At 38.7% G+C, this 24,202-nt stretch overlaps 3 protein-coding genes and 1 pseudogene across 3 annotated transcripts; 3 read left to right on the top strand and 1 right to left on the bottom strand.

Annotated features, from left to right (window-relative positions):
- The first annotated feature begins 2,949 nt into the window (after positions 1 to 2,949).
- On the top strand, positions 2,950 to 3,640 carry LOC127775076 (polyubiquitin 11-like; annotated as a pseudogene).
- A 1,526-nt stretch (positions 3,641 to 5,166) lies between these two features.
- Positions 5,167 to 7,333, top strand: LOC127773093 (uncharacterized). The gene is made up of 5 exons (XM_052299107.1): positions 5,167 to 5,387; positions 5,487 to 5,556; positions 6,470 to 6,579; positions 6,695 to 6,809; positions 6,939 to 7,333. The coding sequence occupies exons 1-5, from the start codon at positions 5,318 to 5,320 to the stop codon at positions 7,021 to 7,023; spliced, it is 450 nt and encodes a 149-aa protein (XP_052155067.1). The 5' UTR covers positions 5,167 to 5,317; the 3' UTR covers positions 7,024 to 7,333.
- A 2,079-nt stretch (positions 7,334 to 9,412) lies between these two features.
- On the top strand, positions 9,413 to 10,435 carry LOC127774992 (RING-H2 finger protein ATL74-like). The gene has a single exon (XM_052301289.1). It carries the CDS (start codon positions 9,605 to 9,607, stop codon positions 10,247 to 10,249), a length of 645 nt encoding a protein of 214 aa, XP_052157249.1. The 5' UTR covers positions 9,413 to 9,604; the 3' UTR covers positions 10,250 to 10,435.
- Positions 10,436 to 14,048: 3,613 nt separating this feature from the next.
- LOC127774717 (triose phosphate/phosphate translocator TPT, chloroplastic-like) lies at positions 14,049 to 23,270 on the bottom strand. Its single transcript, XM_052300999.1, has 12 exons — positions 22,947 to 23,270; positions 20,794 to 20,862; positions 20,616 to 20,681; positions 20,443 to 20,521; positions 19,016 to 19,136; positions 18,825 to 18,920; positions 17,888 to 18,000; positions 17,714 to 17,791; positions 15,511 to 15,627; positions 15,111 to 15,210; positions 14,841 to 14,941; positions 14,049 to 14,308 (listed from the first exon to the last, which is right to left on the bottom strand). Exons 1-12 carry the CDS (start codon positions 23,198 to 23,200, stop codon positions 14,291 to 14,293), a joined length of 1,212 nt encoding a protein of 403 aa, XP_052156959.1. The 5' UTR covers positions 23,201 to 23,270; the 3' UTR covers positions 14,049 to 14,290.
- Between the last annotated feature and the right edge of the window lie 932 nt (positions 23,271 to 24,202).

Here is a 24,202-nt window from a genome sequence, read left to right as displayed (position 1 = left end):
GTTTTTGGAAGGGCTCTTAATGGAAAGTATTTGAAAAAATATTATCCAAGTGTTTGGATTAACTCATGATTCGGCTGTGTTATGCCGATACATGTTAGCCGATATGTTGACATCGCCTTTAGATGGCCGATATGAGTAATATCGTCCTTAGTTATTTGTTTTATTGCAATCGGTTGTGTTCTGCTCATATTAGTTAGCCGATTGTAATTTTGTGATGTTTCTCCCACATGACAAAATTAAGGGGGCATATATATACACATCATTGGAAAAAAAAATTATATTGTTGCATTGCACAAAAGGAAGTTTTATATTACAAAACACTTGTTCAGCTTATTACAAGCTTATGAATAGCCGATATTGCCCTTTGTCTGATTTGTTCTACTTCTTCGATTGCTTGGGCATCGGCTGCATCTGTGCCTGGGATCAGTTTCACAGTCTTATTTAGTTTGGCTAAGTGCTTGATTGAAGACTTCAGCTTGGATTTTTGTTCTTCGATGGCTCTTGGAAGATCGGCAAGCTTCTGTTTTTCTAAAGCTAGTTCAGCATTACATGCTTCAAGTTCAGCCAGCAATTCAATTTTCTGTTTTTCAGCCGATCTATGTTAGATTGGATAGGATTGGGTCCAGAGATCATTGCATCAAGCTTAACTTTTTCTTCATTAATGGATTGCCGATTGGATTGAATGGTGGCTTCAAGATCTTTTCTTTCCCTCCTATCAGCTATCCTTTGTCTTGCTCTCTCCAGTTTGTGCCAATATTGCTCAAGGAAGACTGCTGGAGAGATGATCTCAGCTACATCATCAAGGATTTGATCTTGTATTTCTTCAAACCTTGCCCTGATTGGACCACAGTCCACAACTAGAGCATCCAAAGAACTTTCAAGCCGATGAGCTATATCCTTAAGTGTGGTTTTCAAGTCATCGGCTAGAGGAGCTTGTGTTTTGCTGGTTGTTTCTTCCTCTTCATCCATAAACTGTCTGATGTCAAATGAGAACATATCGGCTAAGGCCTGAAAGAAAGAAAGGATGATTTGTTGATCAATAAAATGTTGGAGTAGCCAATTTTGGATTACAAAAATTGTACAAGTACTTACAGGAATGGCAGGAATCGGCTGGTCTTCAATATGGTGGCTACCTCTAGCCGATGGCGTATGTTCACTTGATTCATGTTGGATTGGAGTTGGAGACCGAATCGGCTGAGGAAAAGGAGTTAAGTTAGTATCAATTAATTGAAAATTGAAGAGAATTTGTAAAGGTATGTTACCGATGGAGGTGGTGCAGGTTTCTTTCTAACAGCTAGCTTCTTTTTCTGCAAAATGAAAGGAGTTTAAGTTAAAATCGGCAAGAAGAGTTTTGGAAGAAATTAAGTTGTAGACTCATTGTTGGTATTTCTTACGACCACAGATAAATCCGCAAACACACGAAATACCATTGTAACACTTCACCTTCGGGTGACCCCAAAAGGATATCGAACTCAGGGAACGTGTGTAATCTACCTAAGGCTAAGACAATCCAAGGACAACAATTATAGATAGGCTAAGTAGGCTAGAGAGGACTTTCTATGTGTTTTAATTATCTAAGCTAAGCAAAGGTAATTTCCTATCTGTTGCTTCGGGTACCGACCCCTGCTGGTCTGCCAGCGTGGTTCCGGCTATAGCTCTATGATGTATCCGAAAGTGGAGGATTACTAGGACGGGATTCAGGCTATCACCACCTGCCGCCTACCTCTGACAAATCCGTGGGATACACAACAAACAAAGGTAATCTCTAACCTAGAAACCATGTCTAAATTATTAATTACTACTCTAATACTTGTACAGGAACTTCCTTCTTTATCCAGAGTCCTAGTGCTAGAGCACTTAGTATGAATACTAAACAATGAACCTGTAAAGATGGAAATATATCTTACTCAGACTAAATAATTAAATAACATAAGAAAGGAACACTAATGCTTACCTAATAGAAGAAGGTTCTCCGAACCCGGAGCGGAGTGTACCAACAGCTCCGGTACTCCTCCAGAATTCCTCCTAGGAAGCTACACTCGTCGAGAAAGAAGTCGGAGAGAGCGTCAAACCTTCCGGGCACCCCTCCAGAGCTTCCCCTCACTCTCTACCTTATTCTAATGTACAAAAGATACAATAGAGCCTCTTGTAATTCAGCTCAAAATTATGTGTTGTGAAGTGTGAAGGAGAGCTCTATTTATAGCCTCCATATGACGGTTACAGCTATGGGAATTGTCCAAAACGCCCTCAACCGTCATTGGGAAGGCATCAGCAACGTACACGTGGAAGGCTAGGATGAGGGGCGCCTATGGATAATCAGATAAGATTATTTATGATCTGATGATCACTTCAATATCTGTTCCTAATTTACTACTACATCTACATGCATGCTTTGCTCTTGATTTACTACTTCTACAAGTGGGTTTGTTGGAACCATGCCACCCTATATTTGCAAAATTTGAGATATGCCACCCGTATCTCAATGACATGTAGGACCCACATGAGTCAATGACATGTGGGTCAGGGTGGCATATCACAAATTTTACAAAATTTGTGTGGCATGGTTCAAATTGTCCCTAGATTTTAACACCTCTGTATGTTATAATCTTTGTTACCCTTACATTACTTCCTTAAACCATTAACATCTGGATTCTCTTGTGTTCAATATCTGTTCCTAATTTACTACTGCGTCTCTTATGTTCAGTATCTGTTCCTAAATTACTACTACATCTACATGTAATATTTCTTACTAATAATGTAATTAAATTATTTTTGGTACACTTCCATTGCTTCCAAAAACCATCATGACATCTAGGAGTCTCTTCTGTATGTGGAATTTCTGTATTTGTGTGTGGACCGTGTACTCCATAATTAATATAGATTTATCTGTATTCTAGCTTCTGTCTTGATTCATTTGCTCATAGGCCTATCTTCTTTTGGTATGTACAGATGCAGATCTTTGTGAAGACACTCACTGGCAAGACCATAACCCTAGAGGTTGAGTCCTCTGGCACGATTGACAATGTCAAGGCCAAGATTCAGGACAAGGAGGGAATTCCACCTGACCAGCAGCGCCTCATCTTTGCGGGCAAAGCAACTTGAGGACGGACGCACCCTCGCAGATTACAACATTCAGAAAGAGTCCACCCTTCACCTTGTGCTTAGGCTGAGGGGAGGCATGCAGATTTTTGTCAAGACCCTGACCGGAAAGACCATTACGCTTGAGGTCGAGTCTTCTGATACAATCGACAATGTGAAGGCGAAGATTCAGGACAAGGAGGGCATCCCCCGGGACCAGCAGCGCTTCATCTTCGCCGGCAAGCAGCTCGAGGACGGACGCTCCCTGGCTGACTACAATATCCACAAGGAGTCTACCCTTCACCTAGTGCTCAGGCTCAGGGGTGGAATGCAAATCTTTGTCAAGACATTGACCGGCAAAACCATTACCCTGGAGGTTGAGTCGTCAGACACAATTGACAACGTAAAAGCAAAGATTCAGGACAAGGAGAGCATTCCCCCGGATCAGCAGCGCCTGATCTTTGCTGGCAAGCAGCTCGAGGATGGCCGCACCTTAGCAGATTACAACATCCAGAAGGAGTCCACCTTGCACCTGGTGCTCCGTCTCCGCGGTGGCCTTTAAATTCTCGGCAGATTTGGTTCACATGTTCGCCGCGCCTGGTGGTATCTACTAATGAATTAAGTTGTGGTTGTGCTAGTTTCAAGTTCTCATTTTCATTTGTGTTTTACTATATCATCTTGTCCCCAACAGTGCGTGCAAACATTTGCTGCATAGCAGCTTGATTTCAGTTATAAATGAAGTTAGCAAATCTCTGTGAGCTTATTCCGATGATACATTTGTTCTTGTACTCGTTATTTTTTACCCTGATATATATAACTACCATAACGAAAGAGCACTGAATTGGAGTTGCAAACAAACTATCGATAATATGACTGCTCAAGGCATGCATTACAAATAAAGGAAACAATTCATAAGGCAAAACTCTACCAACTACTCTCTTGCACTCGCTAAGAGTGATGCATTATGAGCATCCTCAGTCCTCGCCATATGAACTGCGAAACTAATGCAAATATTCGGAAGGGTTGTTTAATGCCAAGATTTATAAACAGCCTTACCTTCTATTTTTCGCTTGAACACCAAAGCAATATTTTTGTGGAACCAAGTATAAGTGATTCGACCAATTCTTATATTCCCTCTAAAACCAGCAGATTAGTTCACATTGTAGCTGTAGTAGTATGAAAATCCCCGAAAAAAAATTTGAGTACACTGCACTATGGACCATCTTTTATTGCGTAATTACACTTTAATCGTCCCTAATACAATGTTTTCACTTTGAATGTTTGTTGCACTTTGGACCATCCCCGTCTATTTTTACTAGCCATGTCTATCATATACTCCAACAAAGGTATGGCATGTTCATATATGGAGGATTTTGCTAGTTTGCCGGAGCCGACATCCTTGAGGTCATTGATGTGCTAAAGAAGTAGATTTGGGTGGTCCAAAATAAAACAAATATAAATTTTGCTAGTCAAAAATAAAAGATTGGACTAGAGGTGATCCAAAGTAAAACTACGATAATAAAAGATGGCCCAATTCACTAAAAAATTTTGTATTCTGCTAGCACAAATTCACCGTTCTCATGTTTAATTTTTACGGATTATGTGCGTGTGCATTTTATAGGACTCGAACATGAGAGACCTCTCTTCGTACACAGTATCCTTACCATCTCACGATCGTCAAAAATTTATTCAGCTTGGTTTGCTATCTTAAGCCATCTCTAGTGGTGTTGCAGACCGAACCAAAGAGAGAAAATAGCAAACTAAATATAGTTGGAACCAAGTTCTGGACGCACATGCTAAGCTAAGATGGCGAAAAATTTTCAGCACCTCTCTCCATGTGCTAGCGCATCCACCCAATACTTTCTCTATTTTCGAATTGTGCTATATTAAACGGTGTGCATCATTTCTCAAGGGTCCAATATTTCGTTTGGATTTCACCAGCCCAAATTTCATAGCTCCTCCAAACCGCTCGATTTATGTCAAATTCCATTCGAGCTTCATCGAATTTCAACCCAAACCCTACGATTCCAATTTCTGGGATAGGAGGATACGGGCCGATAGGAGGCCTATATGGGCCTATTGGGCCAGGCCCACCGGAACAAACCCCTCACATCACAGGCTGCATACGCATAGGGGGACTTGGCCATCGCCGCCGGCAGCCACGCCGCCGCCGCCGCATCTCGCTCCCCTACCCCCACCGCCGCAAGCCTCCCCGGCGGCGAACCTCACCGCCCCCGCAATGGCCGCGGACTGGATATGGGCGCGCCGGTCGTGGGAGAAGTGGGCTGGGAAGCACGTCGGCGCTTCGGGTCTCCCCTCCTCCTCCTCCTCCTCCTCCCCCTCCTCTGCCGCTCTTCGCTGCTGCTGCTGCTGCTGCTAACGAGTCGCCGTTGTTGGTGATCTTGCAGGGAAGCCGGTCAAGGCGGCGCTGCTGCTCAACTACGACCCGACGGGGCCGTCTCGCCTCCTCCCCGTCGTGTGAGTCTCCGATCCCCATCCATCCCCAAATCACGGGCGGTGTTTGGCTACTTCTTGGTCGTAGGGTAGCAACCGTGTTTGTCCGTCTCCTTCGCCTCGATGTCACTAGGTTGTGGGACTGGGGGCACCGTGAAATTGTTGTTTCTATTCGAGAGTATTTAGGGGGAAATTGTTTGGTTTATTTTGTTGGAGTTCTATGTAACTTCAGCATTGTTCGTTTCCTGCCTACAGTAGCAGCTGAGTAATTTACAGGGCCTTCTAGTTTGATTGAAGGAGGATAGGGATTTTGATGGTTAATCATGAACTTAGTGGTACTCATCGGTTTATAACCTACCTACAACTTGATGACACAGTTGAAATGCCAATTTGATAAACAACAACGGCAGTTCCAAGAATTGTTTTCAGCTTGCTTGTTGGTAACTTTGGTTCGGTCTCATATACTTTTGAATGCTTGATAATTGACAAAACACATATGTCCAGATTCGTAGCTAGAAATGCTTATATTTTTGGATGGAAAGAGTAGTTTATTTGTTATGCATATAATGACAGGAACCAAGTATAAGCTGATAAATTTTTCTTATCTTTTTAACATTCCACTATGTTTACGTCATTCAATTTGCTCTCAAAATTTGTAATGAAGAGCTGGTAGGGCCATATATTTTCTATATAAATGTACTTACTCAGTTATTATATACATAATTTACGGGAAGCTTGTTCATACAAAATTTTTATCAGACCTCGCAGAACTAAATCAAGGAATACTTTACTAGATACGAAGTTTTATAACTGAACAGCAGATGTGAATATGTTAGATAGATTTCAGTGTCAAAGAAATGAACTTATTTGTTGTGATACATGAATGATGAAGATCCTAAGGTTGAAAATTTTCAAATATTCTTTTTTAACTGCCCAGAGCAGAGCAAGAAGGAACTGAACTGAAAGCTGTTGATCTGCTACCATTTCTAGACTTTGTTCGACGGAACAATCTGCAGATGGAATTCTTCTCTATTGGCTCAAACCAGTGTAAGAGACTCACATTATGAATCTGAATCAACCTTACCACTCTTAGAAACATCAAACGCTATTTTTATATTTGTTATCTCCAGCAATATTGTGATTGCCAGTTCTGCATTTACAGATTTGGTCACCTCAATCCATGAACACTGGTTCTGTGCTCGTTGCGTTAATGCAGTACAGCCAGAAGGTGAAGGTGTTATAGTTATGGAGATTGGAGCTTACTTGTTAGTTTGTATGTACGTATCTCATTGTTCAACTTTTGATTTACAGAACTCTAAATACCAAGTTTCCTTTAATTACCTTCATTATACAAATGAGTTTCTGCCAAAAATTTATTTTACTGGCATTGCTATCTTAATGCACAGGTATGATGGTTCTCTTGGTTCTGCTTCACAAGCAATGGTGGCTGTTGATCAGTTTGCATGGCACTTTAATCGAAGAACTCACTAACTGCTGATTTTTGTTAGTTTCAGATGTGAGATCTGAGATGAGTCTAGACATTGTTGATTGAAATCATTCTTCTAAACTTTAGTGTAACTGCCTAATATTACTGTTCTCTTGGGTTTAGTTGTAATTGCTATTAGCTGTTCTCTGTAAGACAGATATGTTTGAGGCAATTTAACTAAACTTATTAGGGCATATCTACTCGGTAGTCGTAAGTCCACATAAGCTTTGTATATTTTGTGGGAATGTTTTAAGTTTTGAATATTTGACCTGATGTAGTGGCGAGATATTCAATGGCATATTATTTAATGTTAAAGCTGACCATGTTTGTAAGAACGAAAGGGAGAAAAGATGTCAGATTTTCCTATTCTTGTTATTAATGTAGGTGTGTCTAGGACATAAAAACTGAACCGAAGTAACTAGTGAAGTGAAGAGTTTTAATTTAATATTTGCCTATCATACAAGTGCTAAATGTATTGAATATAATTATTTGTAAGGTAGTACCTTGCACATATCTTCATCTATCGGACCTGTTCGATGCACTGATTGTCGTTAGGTAATGAACTGAACTCTGAAGCTAGCGATATCCTTCCAAGCATTGCCAAGTGCAGATGACAGAAAACAGCGTACTCCCTCCATTTTAAATTATTCTAACTTTTAAAATTTGTGTCAAGATACTTATCATTCTCACGTTAGAAAGCACTTGCGTCTTTCTCTTAATTTGTACCCTTTATCAATGCAACTATAGTAGTACTTTGAAAGGAATTTTTAATGCTTGCTTTAAAAAGATGATTAAATTATAATTAAGAAGGGTATCTTAGGAGATTTACTATAACAACAAGTAAATTGAAAGGGAGGGAGTATATTAAGCAGTGATTACAAGAAAAGGAGGCAAAATTGGTTCTTGAACATTTGCATTAATTGGCACTCATTCACCAAGACATACCACAATATAATTCTCATATTGCCTGAAAGACGCAACTCTCTCTATGCCAAAAACGCAATATTATAATATGTTTCATCCTATCCTAATTTGTTATATTTTAAAACGGAGTAAATACATTTTAACCAATCTCATTTATACCAATACAAATACAAAGCGATTAGAATGCCCTTCACTTTAGCGAAATTCAAATGTATTGATTGCTTCAAAGATAAAGTCTTTATGGTTCAAATAAAATGTGCTAAAAATATAATAAATCACTAAGGACAGGAAATAGTCTACTACAAACCCCCAAACCCCACCACCACACTTAGTTTCTTATGGAAGTCTGAAAATCAGCCCTAACTTATTTCTTTCAAACTAGATACTATTCACCCATTGACTCTCCCCTCTCCCCTTCCCTAGACCTTTTAGCTTTTTACTTATATAGAAGTCTGAAAATCTACCCTAATATTTTTTTAACCTAGATATTCTTTCTGTACTCGTAAAGTAAACCGTTTTGGACAGTGACACGGTCTTCAAAACACAACTTTAACTTCTTGTTTCTATAAAAATATTTATTAAAAAGTGATATATGTATACTTTTATGAAAGTATTTTTCAAAACAAATCTATTCATATAATTTTTATGTTTTCAAACTCAACAACGTGAGAGTTATTCATGATTTATCTCCCAAGGTTTAACTTAAACATTGTCATAACCGACTTCCTTTACGAATATGAAGGGAGTACTATTCACCGATTGAGTCTCCCCGGCCCCTCTCCTAGACTTTTAACTTGTTACCTATGAAAGTATGAAAGTCAACCCTATATTTTTTTTCAGGCTAGACTATTAATCCCTTGACTTTTCAAAACATTCACTTTACACCCTTCAACCTAAACCTGGCTGTTATTTAGTTATAAATAAATTAGTATATACTTCAAATATAAAATGTCATTCAAATACATTCTAGCGAAAATATAACCATACAACTTTCGTTCACCATAGTTGAACAATTTAGAAAGGATTAAGCTTCACAATTACTCCAGTTCAACGAATTATGAAGATTAAGCTCTCACGGTCCACTGAGTTTATGGGGATTAATCTGAGTTTATGGGGATTATTTAGTGAAGAACCAACCACCGAGTAGATCACTTCCGTGCAAGTTGGTTGACAAGTATAAAAGCATGACCCAAACAAGCATACACTTAAACATAGATTCAGCTAACCTTAATGGACAATGACGATGTAACTGAACTGCTTCAAGTGTAATCATGCATTTGTCTCCCACAATTAAATACTAAACCAAGATCAAATCCAAGCATTAATGTCTGGATTGAGTTCTGAAACTTGTACATGTCTCCAACAACAAGAAGAAAGTCAATATTAACAACCCCAACTCTTACTCCTCCTCATTGGCCAAATGGTCATCACTCTGTCTTCTGGACAAAACAAAAACAAACAAATAAATTATCCTGTGAATTAACTATGCTGCTAATTGCTTCAGCTACCCTATAATGCATGTAATTAATTAACATTGCAATTAAGCACATAAGTTAAGCACCCACATGTACAGGTGTTACTACATTGCAAAGATGAACATGCATTAATTTGGGCATATGCACTTGATAATTTTTGAGCTAGAGTAGAGCCTAGAGGGTTAGCATGTTCTTGTCCGGGATCTCGCCGGCGGTGCACCATGACCTGCAGCCGGGCGGCCGTAGTCCGTACGACGGCGACGACGGCGACCGCACGCTGGTGGTGCTGCTCACCTTCGGCATCTTCTTCTCCTTCGTCATCCTCTACCTCGTCGCCGGCCTCATCTGGGCCGTCGTCATCACCGCCGCCGCCGTCGTGCTGTCCTTCCTCTACCTCAGGGTCCGGCGGCGGCGCGCCGCCGTGGGCGGCACGGCGGCGGCGGCGGCGCCCAACGACGTGGTCTTCATCGTGGGGGCTCATCAGGCTGCTCGGAGCACCGGCAGCAGCGGCGGCGGCGGTGATGTCGCCGCCGCGGCCATCGTGTCGGCGATCCCGGCGTTCGAGTACAAGAGGGTGAACGGCGGCGGCGGCGGCGAGGACGGCGGCGCGGCGGCCGGGTCGGGGTGGGCGCAGTGCGTGATATGCCTGGGGCTGGTGCAGGTCGGCGAGGTGGTGCGGCGGCTGCCGGCGTGCAAGCACATGTTCCACGTGGAGTGCATCGACGCGTGGCTGAGCTCGCACTCGACTTGCCCGATCTGCCGCGCCGACGTCGTCGACGAGCTCGCCGCCGCCGCCGCCGCCGCCGCCGGCCGGTTAGAGCTGCCGGTTTGATCGATCAGCTCAGCTCAGCTGCTGGCTGATGCTGCCATTGGAGATTAGCTAGCTGTTGCTTATTGTGTCAGATTATCATGTTAATTTAGTTCGAGATGAAGCTTGACAAGTTGACATAATGTACAGAATGTTTACCTATTGATGATAATCTAATGTGTATATATATTCATGTATAATTTTACATTACATGATAGTATTGCTGGTTCCATTTTAGGCTTTCTCTTTCTCCCTACGGAACTGAACTAATTCATATGAAATTCATAACAGAATTCCTGTAGAATTGAGAATTTGAGATTGTATAGATGTGCACGCTATTGGCTTTTGCAAGAGTTTTCTTAGCAAAGACTTTGGTCGAAAAACAAGAAAAAGTCACGACGAGGAGATCGACTGCTAAGGCAGGTTACAAAATGAGATCATTAATTCAAATTGAAGTTTGGCTGGAGGGCGCCACTGCAACGGCTCCAGTGCTGAGGATGAAGAGTGCACATGTTGCTGCTTCAAAAAGAACATATTCCACTTCTTTTGCTAGCCTTCAGGACAGCAGTGCAATGCACTAGTTTTATGTTGCTTAATTTGTGTTTCTTTGGACTCCATGATTTAAACTTTGTAGGACACCATGGACTTTTTTGAGATACGTTTCACCGTTCATCTTTATTAAAAAAAATTATGTAATTATTATTTATTTTATTGTGACTTGATTTATTGATTTATTATCGAATGTTTCTTTAAGGATGATTTAAATATTTTTATATTTACATAAAAAATTTAAATAAAACGAATGATCAAACATCATATATTAAAAACGAAGATAGTAGTTGCTAAAACTTTGAACAGACTTTCCTACGAATGTGTGAGCGAAGGATGGGATGGCATTCCCAGCGCATCTTTTGTAAAATCAGGCAAAGGCTTCCTTAGCCCACAGTTTTAATCCTATAGCTAACTTATCATTTGCTAAGTCCCTTTGTAATAAAATAAAAGAAAATTGACTTTTGCAAGGTTAGTCGCCGTGATTCTTTCCGTGAGGTATGAAAAGTACTCTCACGGGTTAGCTTGTTAATTTTTCCCTTTTGAGTGGAGAATTCTGAAGATCTAAGTTGTTGACATGCTCCATCTAATAATGGGCCTGTTTGGCTGCCGAGGCTATGGCTACGCCACTTCTAGCACGAAGTTGCACTCCCAATATATAATGACTAATCGTCGACAGGTTCAGAATTTAATGGTGGTTTCATATATAATCTCTATGTATGAAATCGTTAGTTATTCATCATATTCAAAATTTAATATAAATATAAAAAAATAAGTCATATTTAAATTACCTTTGGCGTGATAAAACACGTAACAACAAATATATACCATACTTACATAATTTTAAACTAATAAGACAAATGATGGAATGGTTTCATATATTGAAAAATAAAGATACGGAGTATTATATTTCTTTTTTTATCAGTGCTAAAGGATTTGACTTTTTTGAGCCATCGACCGTCCGTACGTGTTCTAGCTAGTTCGCTAGCTAGTGTTCGCGAGAGCGACTTGTGACTGAATTTGACAATATCAAAATTCGGATATGCCGTACATGTGCTTTTACACGTACAACGCTGCAAGAGGATGACAGAATATTGATATGACGTGTCGAACACCTGGAAGCCTTGAGCAACCCAACTTATAACCATCATTCTTTTTATATAAACTAAAAAAAATACCGGTCTATTGCAAAGATGAAGGCTATCTTAATCTTATTATTATTATATGGTTTAGCTAAAGTGAAATTCATTGTAAGAATTTACTTGGATATTGTTTTTACAAGATCATGAGCTACAATTAGGAGTCCAATCATCTCAAATTAGCATATGAGTTTTTTAAAGAGATCTCTTATATGACTCCTATATTTTCAAAAGCAAATGAATTTAAAATCTACTCAAATACAAATCTAAAATTCCAAAAGCAAATGAACTTGAAAACCAACTTAAACACGGATGACGTACCAAAGTACCGGCAAAAATATCTTTAATTTTTATAATAGTAGAGATATATGTTAGTAAAATTGTAGTTTTGTTATACTCCCTCCATTTCAGATTAAAAGACGTTTTGACTTTGATCAAAGTCAAACAATTTAAAGTTTGACTAAGTTTATAGACAAATATAGTAATATTTATAATACCAAATTAGTTTCGTTAAATCAATAATTGGATATATTTTTATAATAAATTTATCTTGGGTTGAAAATATTATTATTTTCTTCTACAAACTTAGTCACACTTGAAGCAGCTTGACTTCGATCAAAGTCAAAACGTCTTATAACCTGAAACGGAGGGAACGGAGAGAGTACTATAGTAGAATTTTTTAAGTGATAATCTTGAGACTAGAGAACTGATCATATTTACTATTTCTAATTCATCAGTCAGACGGAGCGGGAGCAATAGTTTTAATTTTAAGTTGGTTCAGGATATTATTGTTTTAAGTTGGTTCAGGATATTATTGTGCTTGGATATGATTTGGATTTGCTATAATTTTTTAAAATTGGTAGGAGATAAGGTCTGACACACTGACTGGTTTAATATATTAGTAATGTGAATAATTAGATCTATTATTATTTGTTGGATCCAACCCTCGTTTCCTTTTTTTTTTTCATGTTTGGGTGACTCTACGACAAATATCTTGGTTGATGATGTAACAGAGGTAAAGAAAAAAATTGCTTGGAGACAACACATTTGTCTCAACAATTGGATACAGAGACGCGTATCTGAGTTCACCCAACCAAATCTTCAGTCACCAGAAAAAAAGGAAAGGAAAATGTCGAACTAGCCCAAGCATATATAATTTCTGATTTTTGTAGCTTGTTCAAGTACAAACCATGATTCTATTTTGTATGAAATTGTACTATCGCTCCTGTCATGTTGCTGATTATATAGATGAGAATCCAAAGTGTTGCGAGAGATTTACACAACGAAATACTACACTTGTAATGTCCCAGATACATTTGTTTTGTATGAAGGCGGATTCGTTTTATGGTTTTGTGCAAGCTATCTTAGATCAACCATGGAAATGCTAAATAAAAAATTAAATTGTAAGCTAATAAATCCAGGCAAACTATGTTAATGATTAGGTTGCCTTGTGTCCTTTGAACTATGTCAAAATGATGTGGCTTAACCAGAAGAAAAAGAGAGATTTCATAATGATATACCCCATCCGTTCAAAAAAAAATCCAATTTAGTTAAAGTTAAGACATTAAGACACAACATAATACAACGAAAGTGAATTGTCATGTCCCATGCTTAGCTAGGTTGGGTTTTTCTAGACGGAGGGAGTACGCATTTTAATGTATGACACCGTTGACGTTTTGATCAACGTTTGACCATTCGTTTTATTCAAAAAAGTTATGTAATTATTATTTATTTTATTGTCACTTGATTTATCATCAAATATTCTTTTAAGTATGGCATAAATATTTTTGTATTTGTATAAAATTTTTGAATAAGACGAATGGTCAAACGTTGTTTAAAAAGTCAACGGCGTCATATGTTAAAATTAGGAGGGAGTAATAAAGGATTGGAAGAAAAAAAAGGAAAAGGTTGTGTAGGACAACTACTCACCCTTGTACCTAACATTTTAGACCAAATGCAGGGCTGAGAGCAACAGTGATAGGAAATTTGAAGCAAATGAAATTGTCTATTTACGTCATGACAACATTTGCGAAAAAAAAAACCTGTCAATTTCTCCTGAAACCCTCACCAGAAAAAGACAATAACGAATTACGTATAGCTGCTCAAACTTAAGAGCATCATCAAAAGTCCAAATAGCCAAGGAAGGGGAAAATGGGATGATGGAGGCTTTGTTTCTGCGGGTTTTTAGCAGTTATAATTTACAAAAAAAAAAAATGCATCGGTAGCTTTTGCTGTTCAAAGCGAAATCGACAATAACAAACAAGATGAGATACAGCAGGCACCTAGATTGTTATAAATCTTACAGCTCATTTTATTTCTCGGAGGCAATACAGATCGATCAAAGCAGCTACCCAACTATATCCACAGATTCAACTCCTTATGCGCTCTTCATTTGCTGCATCAATCACAAGAACAAGATGGAACCAGCTCAAAGATCAATTAGGCGCACAAACTCAAACTGGACTAGCATGTCATGTATGCTCAACCACTCAGGCAATGGAGTTTCACTTAGAAGATCAAGATATAAGCTAAGGTCGTTCGAATTGTCTATTGAATGATGTTCTTTTCCAAACCCCAAAACAGGACGTGCACATATATCCATATTAATTTCATTTACACTTCAAGTGATGTTTATTTGTAAACCCCAAAACATGATAGTGGAAACTCTTGGTCTTTCTTTTTTTACATTTTGTGCTTTGATGCTTGGCTGTATTAGCAACCAAAGTATCTTCTGAATCTTGCCATGTTGAAAAAAGTTTACAAAAATTTCCAAACAAAACCCAAAAATTTTCAGGTTGCTTCAAATGTGAGTGTACTAGTGTAGTTTATGTTACTTTCAGTTGCAATGGTTCCTCTAAAAAAAAGAAGTAACGTTAGGGTGCATTGCAAATATTGAGATTTAGAATGTATATAGTATACACACATACCGTTTTCTCTTCTTCAATCTTAGCCTTGATATAAGAATAGAGTGCAACACCAGCTATGGCAATGCAAGTGCCAATTCCTGTTTGTGTGGTGATCTTGTTGCCTGTTCAACATTAAGTTCACCAAGTATTACACAAAAACATCAGATCATTTGCACACTAAAACTATGTATATGAAGTTCTACAAAAAAAGAGTACAACACTTGCCAATGGCAAGAACAAGAATATGCATACTGATCGACAATCATTATGAAAGATTAAAATTAAAAGTACCAAATGCAATGATTGAGAAGCCAATGACGAAGACACGTTTTAACACATTGCCAACAGCATGTGTTAGAGGGGTCACCCTTTCCAATGTGTTTGTAGCAACCTGGATAAAAGAGAGAATACCAACTATCATCACAAAATGGCAGAAAATTTATCCATATTTGCCTAATACTATGATTTATTTCTATATCTGAACAACTATAAAAAGTTTTAGTTTCAAAATATTGATAGTTACGAACTTACGATGTGGGAAATGCTTGTTTTTATTCTTGACATGTGGACTAAGTTATTTGAGGATGTTGTTTGTAATAGTGATTAAAGTTGTTTTTAACCTTCATCTATAAACCATGTTGTTTCATGATATTCTTGATCTATGGGCAAATTATGACATTAAGCTATTTACCTGGTTATAAAGGTGATAGAACAAGCCCACCACAAGGAGATTAGAAACCAACTTTGCTAATCCAACTTTAGCAATAGCATCTTTGAATCCATGCTGCACTAGTTGAGGTCCTTCAATCTGCAAATTTTGTGTTATAAAGAATCAACATGAAAGTCAATGATAATGCGTAGGTGACTTTAAAGGTATCTTGCGGACTTAAGAAATCATGAGAAAGGGCATGTAGCCTAGTGGTTGCAGTGACCTGAGTAGTACCCCAAAGTCTTGAGTTCAAATCTTCATAGGAGCGAATTTCAGATTGTATTGTTTGAGGGGCTAAGTTCCCAATTTAAATGGTTATATATATCCGATTGGATATAGAGGCCGGGTAAAAAATACCTTCTCTAAAAAAAAGAAATCATATAAAAGAATTTTATTAACCACACTACTATGGGCTAAGGCCCTGCGGGTAGCTGAGCATGCCTTCCTACAGTACGGTTAGTTCACATGAGCGGTACCTAGATCTATGGTTTAACCTTGCCTTGCCTCAAGAGCCTGTACCACATCATGCAAGGGACCTGCCAATAGCTAGATGAGTGGGAATCCCTACCCTTGATCCTCACAACCAGTACATTGTACCATCAGTCCAGGGACTAATACCAAAGACAAATGCATAAGACATGTACAGGCGAACATCAACATTGGATTAGGCCACTTGCAGGCCTGTCAACCATACATACACCTATACAAACAGCATATAAGCATGAGCACATTTCTAAACAGACGTTCCAATTTCCTCTGGAGGGACAGGAAGAGGCCGGTACAGACCAGGTTAGTTAGCAGGGCAGGAATACAAAACATATTATTTGGTTTGTCCAATTTCCTCCCAAATGTAGCCACCAACCACAGCTAATTAACAGGAAGCTGTGACATCAGTTTCAAGTTTTCTCAACCTCACAAGCAGAGTGATTTTCATTTCTTAGTAGTCAATCATGATGTTCAAATTACTTCAGTAGCAAGGTTACAGTGGATCTCTGATTATTTTCAGACTATTTCTCTACCGCTCTGTGCTTTGGACCCAGTTTGAACTTTGAAGGCATTGTGCTCTGCTGCAACATGGAATCTGGAATGAGAAAACAACAGGAGCTTTGCAAAAAGTAAACTGCTAAAATCACTTTTTCTAACATGTATTCGCAAACTGTAATAAATGGTTATTATCAGGGTTATAGAAAAACAACAACAATTTTGAGTAAAATCCTGCTCCTAGGCTGGTATTCCACGCAGGTAATATCTTAAATTTCTAATTTTAAAAGTAAATGCAGTTACTTGCTTACTGCAAAAGATCATGTGCAAGCACATGAAGCGATGTTTCGTGATGGAACTAAATTTTCAAATGTTGTGCAGTTTTTCAAAGGGATAGAGGAACAGTGGTTTGAGCATGAAAGGGAAAATTGGATTTTACCATGTCAGAACACATGATTAGGGTAATTAGAGAAAGGAGGTGTTGCATACACTAGGTAGTTTTGACCTTAGGAGGAAAATCAGGAATTGTTGTCAAATGAATACAATCATTGTGACCATCTTTCTTTATGCCCCCACATTAGTCTGAATTGAAAAAATGCCTTATATTATTTACCAACAAACACAAGAGTTGCATGCATGCATAAATCACAACTACTTGCAAGAGTATTGCAAAACATGGTTACTCACAACAATGAACTCCTAAAAATTGCTAAATTATGTAGTGGTTTACTGGTTTATGGATCAAATTCTATCCTTGGTGGTTGGCAATTGTAGAACACATGCATGATATTCTTTCATAGTTTCTTCAAATTCATATAATCAAAATTTGCCTTTTTTGTAACATACGCAATATGGTCAGTGCACAAAATCCAGGCCAGGTCAGAAAAACTGGTAACTACTAGTTACTAGTTCTCTCCATGGATTCGAACTGTAGACTCTGGTCATTACACTCCTTTACTTGTTTTCCTACATAGTGAATACTGAATAATTTTCTACTGTATTTCAAATCCACTCCAATAAATCAACGACAAAATATCATCAGCACAGTGATAAACAACAAGATGGTGAGAACTTGATAAATATGCTATGCTTAACATCGGCTATGTTGCGATATGCCTTTTTAGGTATCTATAGACCTATATGCTACCAACAGCTGAAGTGTTAAATATGTAACAAACATGCATAAAGATAAAATTAGACTTACAATAATTGCAGGAGGGATGCAGACAAGGAGAGCAATTATTGAGATGTACGCATACAGGTTGGTGCTATCCATGTCAGTCTGTGATAAAGAACAGCAACAAAGTAAAAAAATGAAACGGGAGTATCAAAAGGAAGAGTGAATATGCATGCAGATCATTAGAGGTAACAAGCAAACCATAGCCTTCTTGGAATAAACGCTCCGTAATGTGAAGGAGATATTAGAAATCATGGCATTAACGAAACCAGTCCAATTGAATGAAAGTTCAGTGAGAGATGCCATTGAAACACCTGATTATTTCAAAACAGAATATACTCCAAATGATTACCAATGCACAGAAGTAGAGATGCTATAGAGACAACTAGAAAGTCCTAAAACATAATATGCTTGAAATGATTAAAGATGCATGGAGGCTGTGAGGAATGTTACTGAGACAACTGATAGTAAAGAGTATCCCTGGTTCCCTGGTCATCTTATATAATATCTAGAATATTAATATTAATTTCCTATCTAAGCATGTCATGGAGGAATCTGTGGAATTAAGCAATAAACAGTGAAATAATCAAACTGTAGTTTCTCCAAGGTTCTTCAATCTCATCTTTAGTCTGTTCCCTCCTCCCGAATAACCAAGGCAGCTCAGCCTACCCCCCCCCCCCCCCCCCCCCACAAAGCCCACACACAGAGTTGCGTTTATCGCACGATAAGGTAGGGTTCATTAAGCATGCCATCGTGTAGCACACCACTTATTGATATGCCATTGTAATATCATGATGACCGGAATTCAGGAGAAAGAAATGGTCATTATGCTATAGGAATTAGAGAGAAATAGGAAAGAAATAAAGAAGGCACAAGGCCCAACCTACTAGGAACATGTGTCCACTCTGCGCAACAGAAAGGACTATAAGTATCAATTTGGCTCTTTCTCATTTGCCCTCATCATAAGGCAAGGCATCTGATCATGGAAATGTTACTGGAGTGCTTGGATGCTGAGGCATCACCTGCACAGGGGCCTTGACAACCATGAAACCTACTTTCATATGTCCTTATTTGCATTGATGTTAAGATACAAGTGATGTACTGCTAGGAACACAAGCAAAAGGCATAATGAGATTACCTATCACAACCGGAGCAAGAGATAACCACAGCGTCAATGGAACTTGCTGGCCAAGGATAAACTGTGAAGCAGCCGCATTGAAAAATGGTTCAAGAGCTGCATTCATTGTATTTGCAGGAAAAATCTCAGCATAAAGAAGAAACGCAAAAGGCCAAAAATACAAAAATAAAATCAAGATACTGTTGCAGTACCTTTAATGGTGTGGGCAAATGAGACAGCTACAGCAGCAAAGGACACGGTGCTTGTTACATGACCAATAGCATGGCAGACAGCAACTGGGAACAGTAGCTTCAGAACCATTGAGTTGATCGGCTACAAAAGTTCAAACTTTCCCAAGTTTGACTATTGCCTTCCAGAAATGATATCATTAACGTAAAAAATTTTGGATATGAAACAACTGATGATACATACAAATATACAACTTTTTCAGTATGTATACTAGCTTGATGTATTTAGGGAGTTTTTTGTGGATTCTACTTTGATAAGTTTGGCAATTTGTTGCCAAACTTGGGATGCCACACTTTCTTAACCCCATGTCCAATATGCCATTGATACAAGTTCTCAAATTTTGCGCATCAATTTTCTTGCCACAAAAATCATGGTATGCCACATTATTGGGACAACTAGAAGTGCGCATATGTGTTTAGACGGAAATTTATTTTCCTTATACTAAAAGCATAAAAAAAACTAATTTTCCAACAGGAAATAAGATTTTATATATGTATCAGTAAGTTGATGTGAAGTCGGAGCAAGGATGAGAATGTAGAACGGCTATCACCACCAATTACTCCAATATTAAAAGTAGAGAAAGAGTGGCAAACTGCAGCAATTTACCAAATGAGCCCTTAGGCTGTGTTCGCATGTGGTGGATGGGAACTTATTCCCTCCGCACGGAAAACGGAGAGGTCCATTAGCGCGTGATTAATTAAGTATTACCTAATTGTTTTTCAAAAATGGATTAATTTGATTTTTTTAAGCAACTTTCGTATAGAAACTTTTTGCAAAAAGCACACCGTTTAGCAGTTTGAAAAGCGTGCAAGCGGAAAATGAGGAAGAGGGGTTGGGAACAAGGGGTTGCAAACACAGCCTTAACCCTTTCTTTTACAAGTGCTCTTCACATGTTTTTCATCGACATCTAAAGTTCGCGGACACCAGTAGCAAGTCAAAGACTTGAAATCTAGTAGCTGGCTGCCGATCCTCCCTTCCCCTCTACAAGGTAGACATATAACCAAAATACTTGAAAATGCCCTAATGTAGGAGATCAGGTAATATTGATCCTAATTGAACACAAACAGGTAAAGCCACAGAAAAAAATTATTCCTGGCCTGTTTAAATCCAATTTACGTATTCGTCCAGAACGCTTGTCAGTCAGAAACATCACACATAAGAATGAATAAGTGATTTTGTTATATTTTGAGGGCCATAAAGCATTTCATTATAGGTTTTCAGCTAATGGAAATGTAAAAGACCAGCAATTTTGCTCTATCATGGCTGCACATTATTTGACAATTGCCATTGGCAATGATATATGTTGACCAACAACCCCTAATAATTTTGTGTATTCATGCTCATTATTGAAAGGAATCATGGTTGAAGAAGGGCATGGGCATGAGAATACCGCGCGCTTTGGGAGACCAAAACTCCAGCCGACAAGGCAGTACAAGACTCCTACCAAAAGATGGCTCACCGACACAAAACTATATTAGCAAGAAAGAGGTTTTAGATCATGAAGATGCATGTTGTCACATGAAAGGAAAAAGAAAAGGAGGCACACATATAAAGCAAACGTACTATGGATAGGGGAAGTAGTCGAAGATCTTCTTGTTAAGGATGTTAAATATCACGTTCAGAAAATACCTACAAAATCATATTGTGAATTGGCAATAGCTAAACCACATTAGGCAGCAACTTCTCAGTTCGCTCACCTGCAATTGTAAATTCTAAAGTGCGCTCAGGTGAGTAAGCATACCACATGAAGAAAAAGAAACCGGTGACAAGAGCAGGGTATCTCTCTGCAAATCCCACAGGCTTTGCTTCCCTGTAAAGTGTAATAGCAATTTCTCAGTTCCCAAAATTAAAGTTACATATACAGGGTGGTGAGAAGAATTGGAATTAGTTCAAATAGAGAATGATCACTTAAAAGTTTGGCACGGTTCTTTTGTTTAGGAGGCGTTGTCCAACTAGTGAAAAAGTTACCGGATTCATAGCTTGTCCCTAATTGCTGCAAACCTATCTTCCTAGCTCTTAACTTTCCATTAATGAAAGAGCATGCTAGCCTATTGATTCAAAAAGAAAATGCATATCTACAAATATCCACTGAGAATAAAGTAACTCCATCGCCTAGACTCTACTGTCTTAAAAACTTGCCACAATCAGAACCTGTGTTGGAACATATGAGAACATAACAAGAATATAAATGCAGAAAAAAAAACAAAACAGCAGATGAGAAAGCATAGAAACTTGGTGTTTGAGACACAGGAATTGTTATCCATCATTCCAATGGAATATTTCCCTTGTCTTCAGTTCATTTTTATTTTCCTTTGTGAAGTACATGAAAGAGCAAAACTTCAAAGGAATCTGGCCTATTCATCCATTCCAATTGCTACAATCGGTGAAAGAACACTTATCCGAGAGGGGAAAGCACTATATGTTTGTGTCTTTGTGATATGGGCCATTTGTCCAACAATAATTATAAATGAGTGGATATTTTGCAGTCACAAATAAATTGGACCAATCATCAGATGTACTCATGAACAATGCCAACTTCCCTTATTTGTTTCTTTTTAAAAGTATTCATTTTTCAGTAAAGGACTCATGTGCTATATAGAAATTATGGTTAACACTAAGTTAATGTAAACTCCAAAACAGACCTTAAAAAGTGCACACGACTCTGAAAAACTCAAATCAGCCTTATCTGACCTCCATTGGTTCATGATGGAATACAAATAGAAATCACGAAGGGAATTTCAAGGTCCCAAATGCAAGTAATTGTCCATGCATAGCCTAGCGGCATATTTTGCCAGCTACTCTAAAATCGACCCATACATTGTTCCTTGCCAGTTATCTAATTTGAATGCTCTTTTAGTTAGTATTTGACTCTTCTCCTAATTCAATAGTGAAATATATAAGAAACCAATTCCTCATACATATATTTGGTCCAGTAATGAACATCGCTACACTACTCATTCAGCTTAGAGTAAAGTCCATCACCGGTCCCTAAACTTGTACCGTTGTATCATCCCAGTCCCTAAAATCGCAAATCGACCGTTCAGGTCCTCAAACTTGTTCGACTATGTCATCCCGGTCCCTAAACTTGCAGATCACTCGTTTAGGTCCTCCAACTTGTTCAGCTGTGTCACCCCGGTCCCTAAACAGGACGGTCTAAAAACTTTATATAAAAAATAATTCATAACTTTTTCATATGAACTCTAATGAAGACAAACTTTATATCAAAATTATAGCTCTCGACGCGACTTACAACTTTGTAGTTGAAAAGTTTTTGAATTAAAACTGTTTAGGGTCCCAAAATATTGTTGCATGTTTATAGATTTTGAAATTTTATAGATCGCGTCGAGGGCTACAAGTTCGGTATAGAGTTTGTCTTCATTAGAGTTCACATGAAAAAGTTATGAATTATTTTTAAATATAAAGTCTTTAAACCGTCCTATTTGACCCAGATGATATTCAAATCCAAGTTTAGGAACCGGGGTGACACAACTGAACAAGTTGGAGGACCTAAACGAGTGATTCGCAAGTTTAGGGACCGGGACGACACGGTCGAATAAGTTTGAGGACCTGAACGGTCGATTTGTGAGTTTAAGGACCGGGATGACACAGAGGTACAAGTTTAGGGACCGGTGATGGACTTTACTCTTCAGCTTATGAGGTGCTACTATAATCCCATAAACCATTTGCGCAATAGACAGAAAAAGAAAACTATCTTTGCCTCTTGAAAACGATCAAGGTATGCTTTCGAAGAGATAATACAACTATCATCTTCGGCTAGGACCGAGTTATCAGCATTCAGCAAACACCAAACAGCACAATGCTCTTTGCATAAGAATGTTTGAACGAGGACGGAGAAGGTGGGGCCGTAGCGGCAGGCTGCAAGGGGGCACTAACCCGGTGGAGTCCAACGAGGAGGAGGAGGAAGCAGCCGGGGTGCGGATGAGCCGCTTACCCCGCAGGGAAGGCAGCGCGCAAGTTGACGAACCGAGGAGGGGAGCAGGGCGGAGCTGCATCCGGCGGACGAGGCGGGCGCCATCCGATACGGGGCCGCTGAGCGACGTCGACGAGGCTTCCCCGGAGCGCAGCCGTCGAGGAACGGCGACGGCGGCGGCGCCGCCGACGGGCAGGAGGGCCCTGGCCGCCGCCATTTTTGGGGGGGGGTTTACAGGGGAAGAGAGTGGAGGTGGAGGAGTGTGGGCGGAAGCGGGGTTTCGAGGATTTTTGGGATTTTGGGTGGTGGAGACAAGAGCGCGAGGATAGCGAACCAAACGATTTGGGTGAATGATTAAATTGCGAAAAAAAATAGTGTAAATCATATTCCATATTGAAACTTGAAAAATCCGAAATAGGTATATGAGATTTGTGCACGTCAGGATGAGTAAACTTATATGGTTTGCACTATATATTTCTTATAAAATTATGGCTATGAAAAACTAGTGAAGACCCTTGCCACGAAACTTTTATACAATGAAAATGAAAAATATTAGGTCCAAAATTTATAAAACCATAAGAGTTTTAGCATGCAACACATAATTCTGTGTATTGTTTCACAAAACAATTTAACCCAAATTTGACATGTGGAGTTTACCAGTTTTTTCATCTATCATACTTATTGCAGCATGTAAGAGTTTTCATCTACGACATGTCAAATCATATAAAACTATCATCCCACATGTCAGGTTTAAGTAGAAGTTGTCAATTTATATGATTTTGTGAAGAGTAGATTTTACTTTGGATCACCTTTTTATTATCGATGTTTCACTTTGAATTACCCTTTAACCAATATTTTCACTTTTGAACCAGGCGCTTTTACCTTTGTGGCATTTTGGACCATCCTCAAGTATTTTATCCATCTACGTTCAATTTATCATATGTCACAGAAAACAGAAATGGCCGTACATATAGATGTGGAAGTTTATTGATTAGTAAGAGTCGACAAACTATCGTTCATATGCTTCAGAAGAGAGTATGGTAATCCAAAGTGAAATCATTAGTTAAACAGTAATCCAAAGTAAAATATCGGTAATAAAATGTGTCCCAAAATAAATTTTACCATAATATATTGGATTATATGCTACTTACCAAATCCTATCTTACTATAAAGTTATCCCCCACTAACTCCTTAAGTTTAACATGCAAAGATGCCACAT

The sequence above is a fragment of the Oryza glaberrima genome, chromosome 5 (genome assembly GCF_000147395.1).
Source record: "Oryza glaberrima chromosome 5, OglaRS2, whole genome shotgun sequence".
Classification (NCBI taxonomy): domain Eukaryota; kingdom Viridiplantae; phylum Streptophyta; class Magnoliopsida; order Poales; family Poaceae; genus Oryza; species Oryza glaberrima.
This window is presented reverse-complemented; position numbering and strand designations above follow the sequence as displayed.

Bases quoted from the DNA above. Each gene is read 5' to 3' on its own strand.
- LOC127773093 (XM_052299107.1), top strand. From the start codon at position 5,318: ATGGCCGCGGACTGGATATGGGCGCGCCGGTCGTGGGAGAAGTGGGCT. The intron at 6,580-6,694 runs GTAAGAGACTCA...CTGCATTTACAG, and splicing joins CTCTATTGGCTCAAACCAGT to ATTTGGTCACCTCAATCCAT. The intron at 6,810-6,938 runs GTACGTATCTCA...CTTAATGCACAG, and splicing joins GCTTACTTGTTAGTTTGTAT to GTATGATGGTTCTCTTGGTT.
- LOC127774992 (XM_052301289.1), top strand. From the start codon at position 9,605: ATGTTCTTGTCCGGGATCTCGCCGGCGGTGCACCATGACCTGCAGCCG.
- LOC127774717 (XM_052300999.1), bottom strand. From the start codon at position 23,200: ATGGCGGCGGCCAGGGCCCTCCTGCCCGTCGGCGGCGCCGCCGCCGTC. The intron at 20,522-20,615 runs GTACGTTTGCTT...TTGCTAATATAG, and splicing joins GACTACTTCCCCTATCCATA to TTTTGTGTCGGTGAGCCATC. The intron at 15,211-15,510 runs GTAAATAGCTTA...TCTTTTATCCAG, and splicing joins TCTATCACCTTTATAACCAG to GTTGCTACAAACACATTGGA.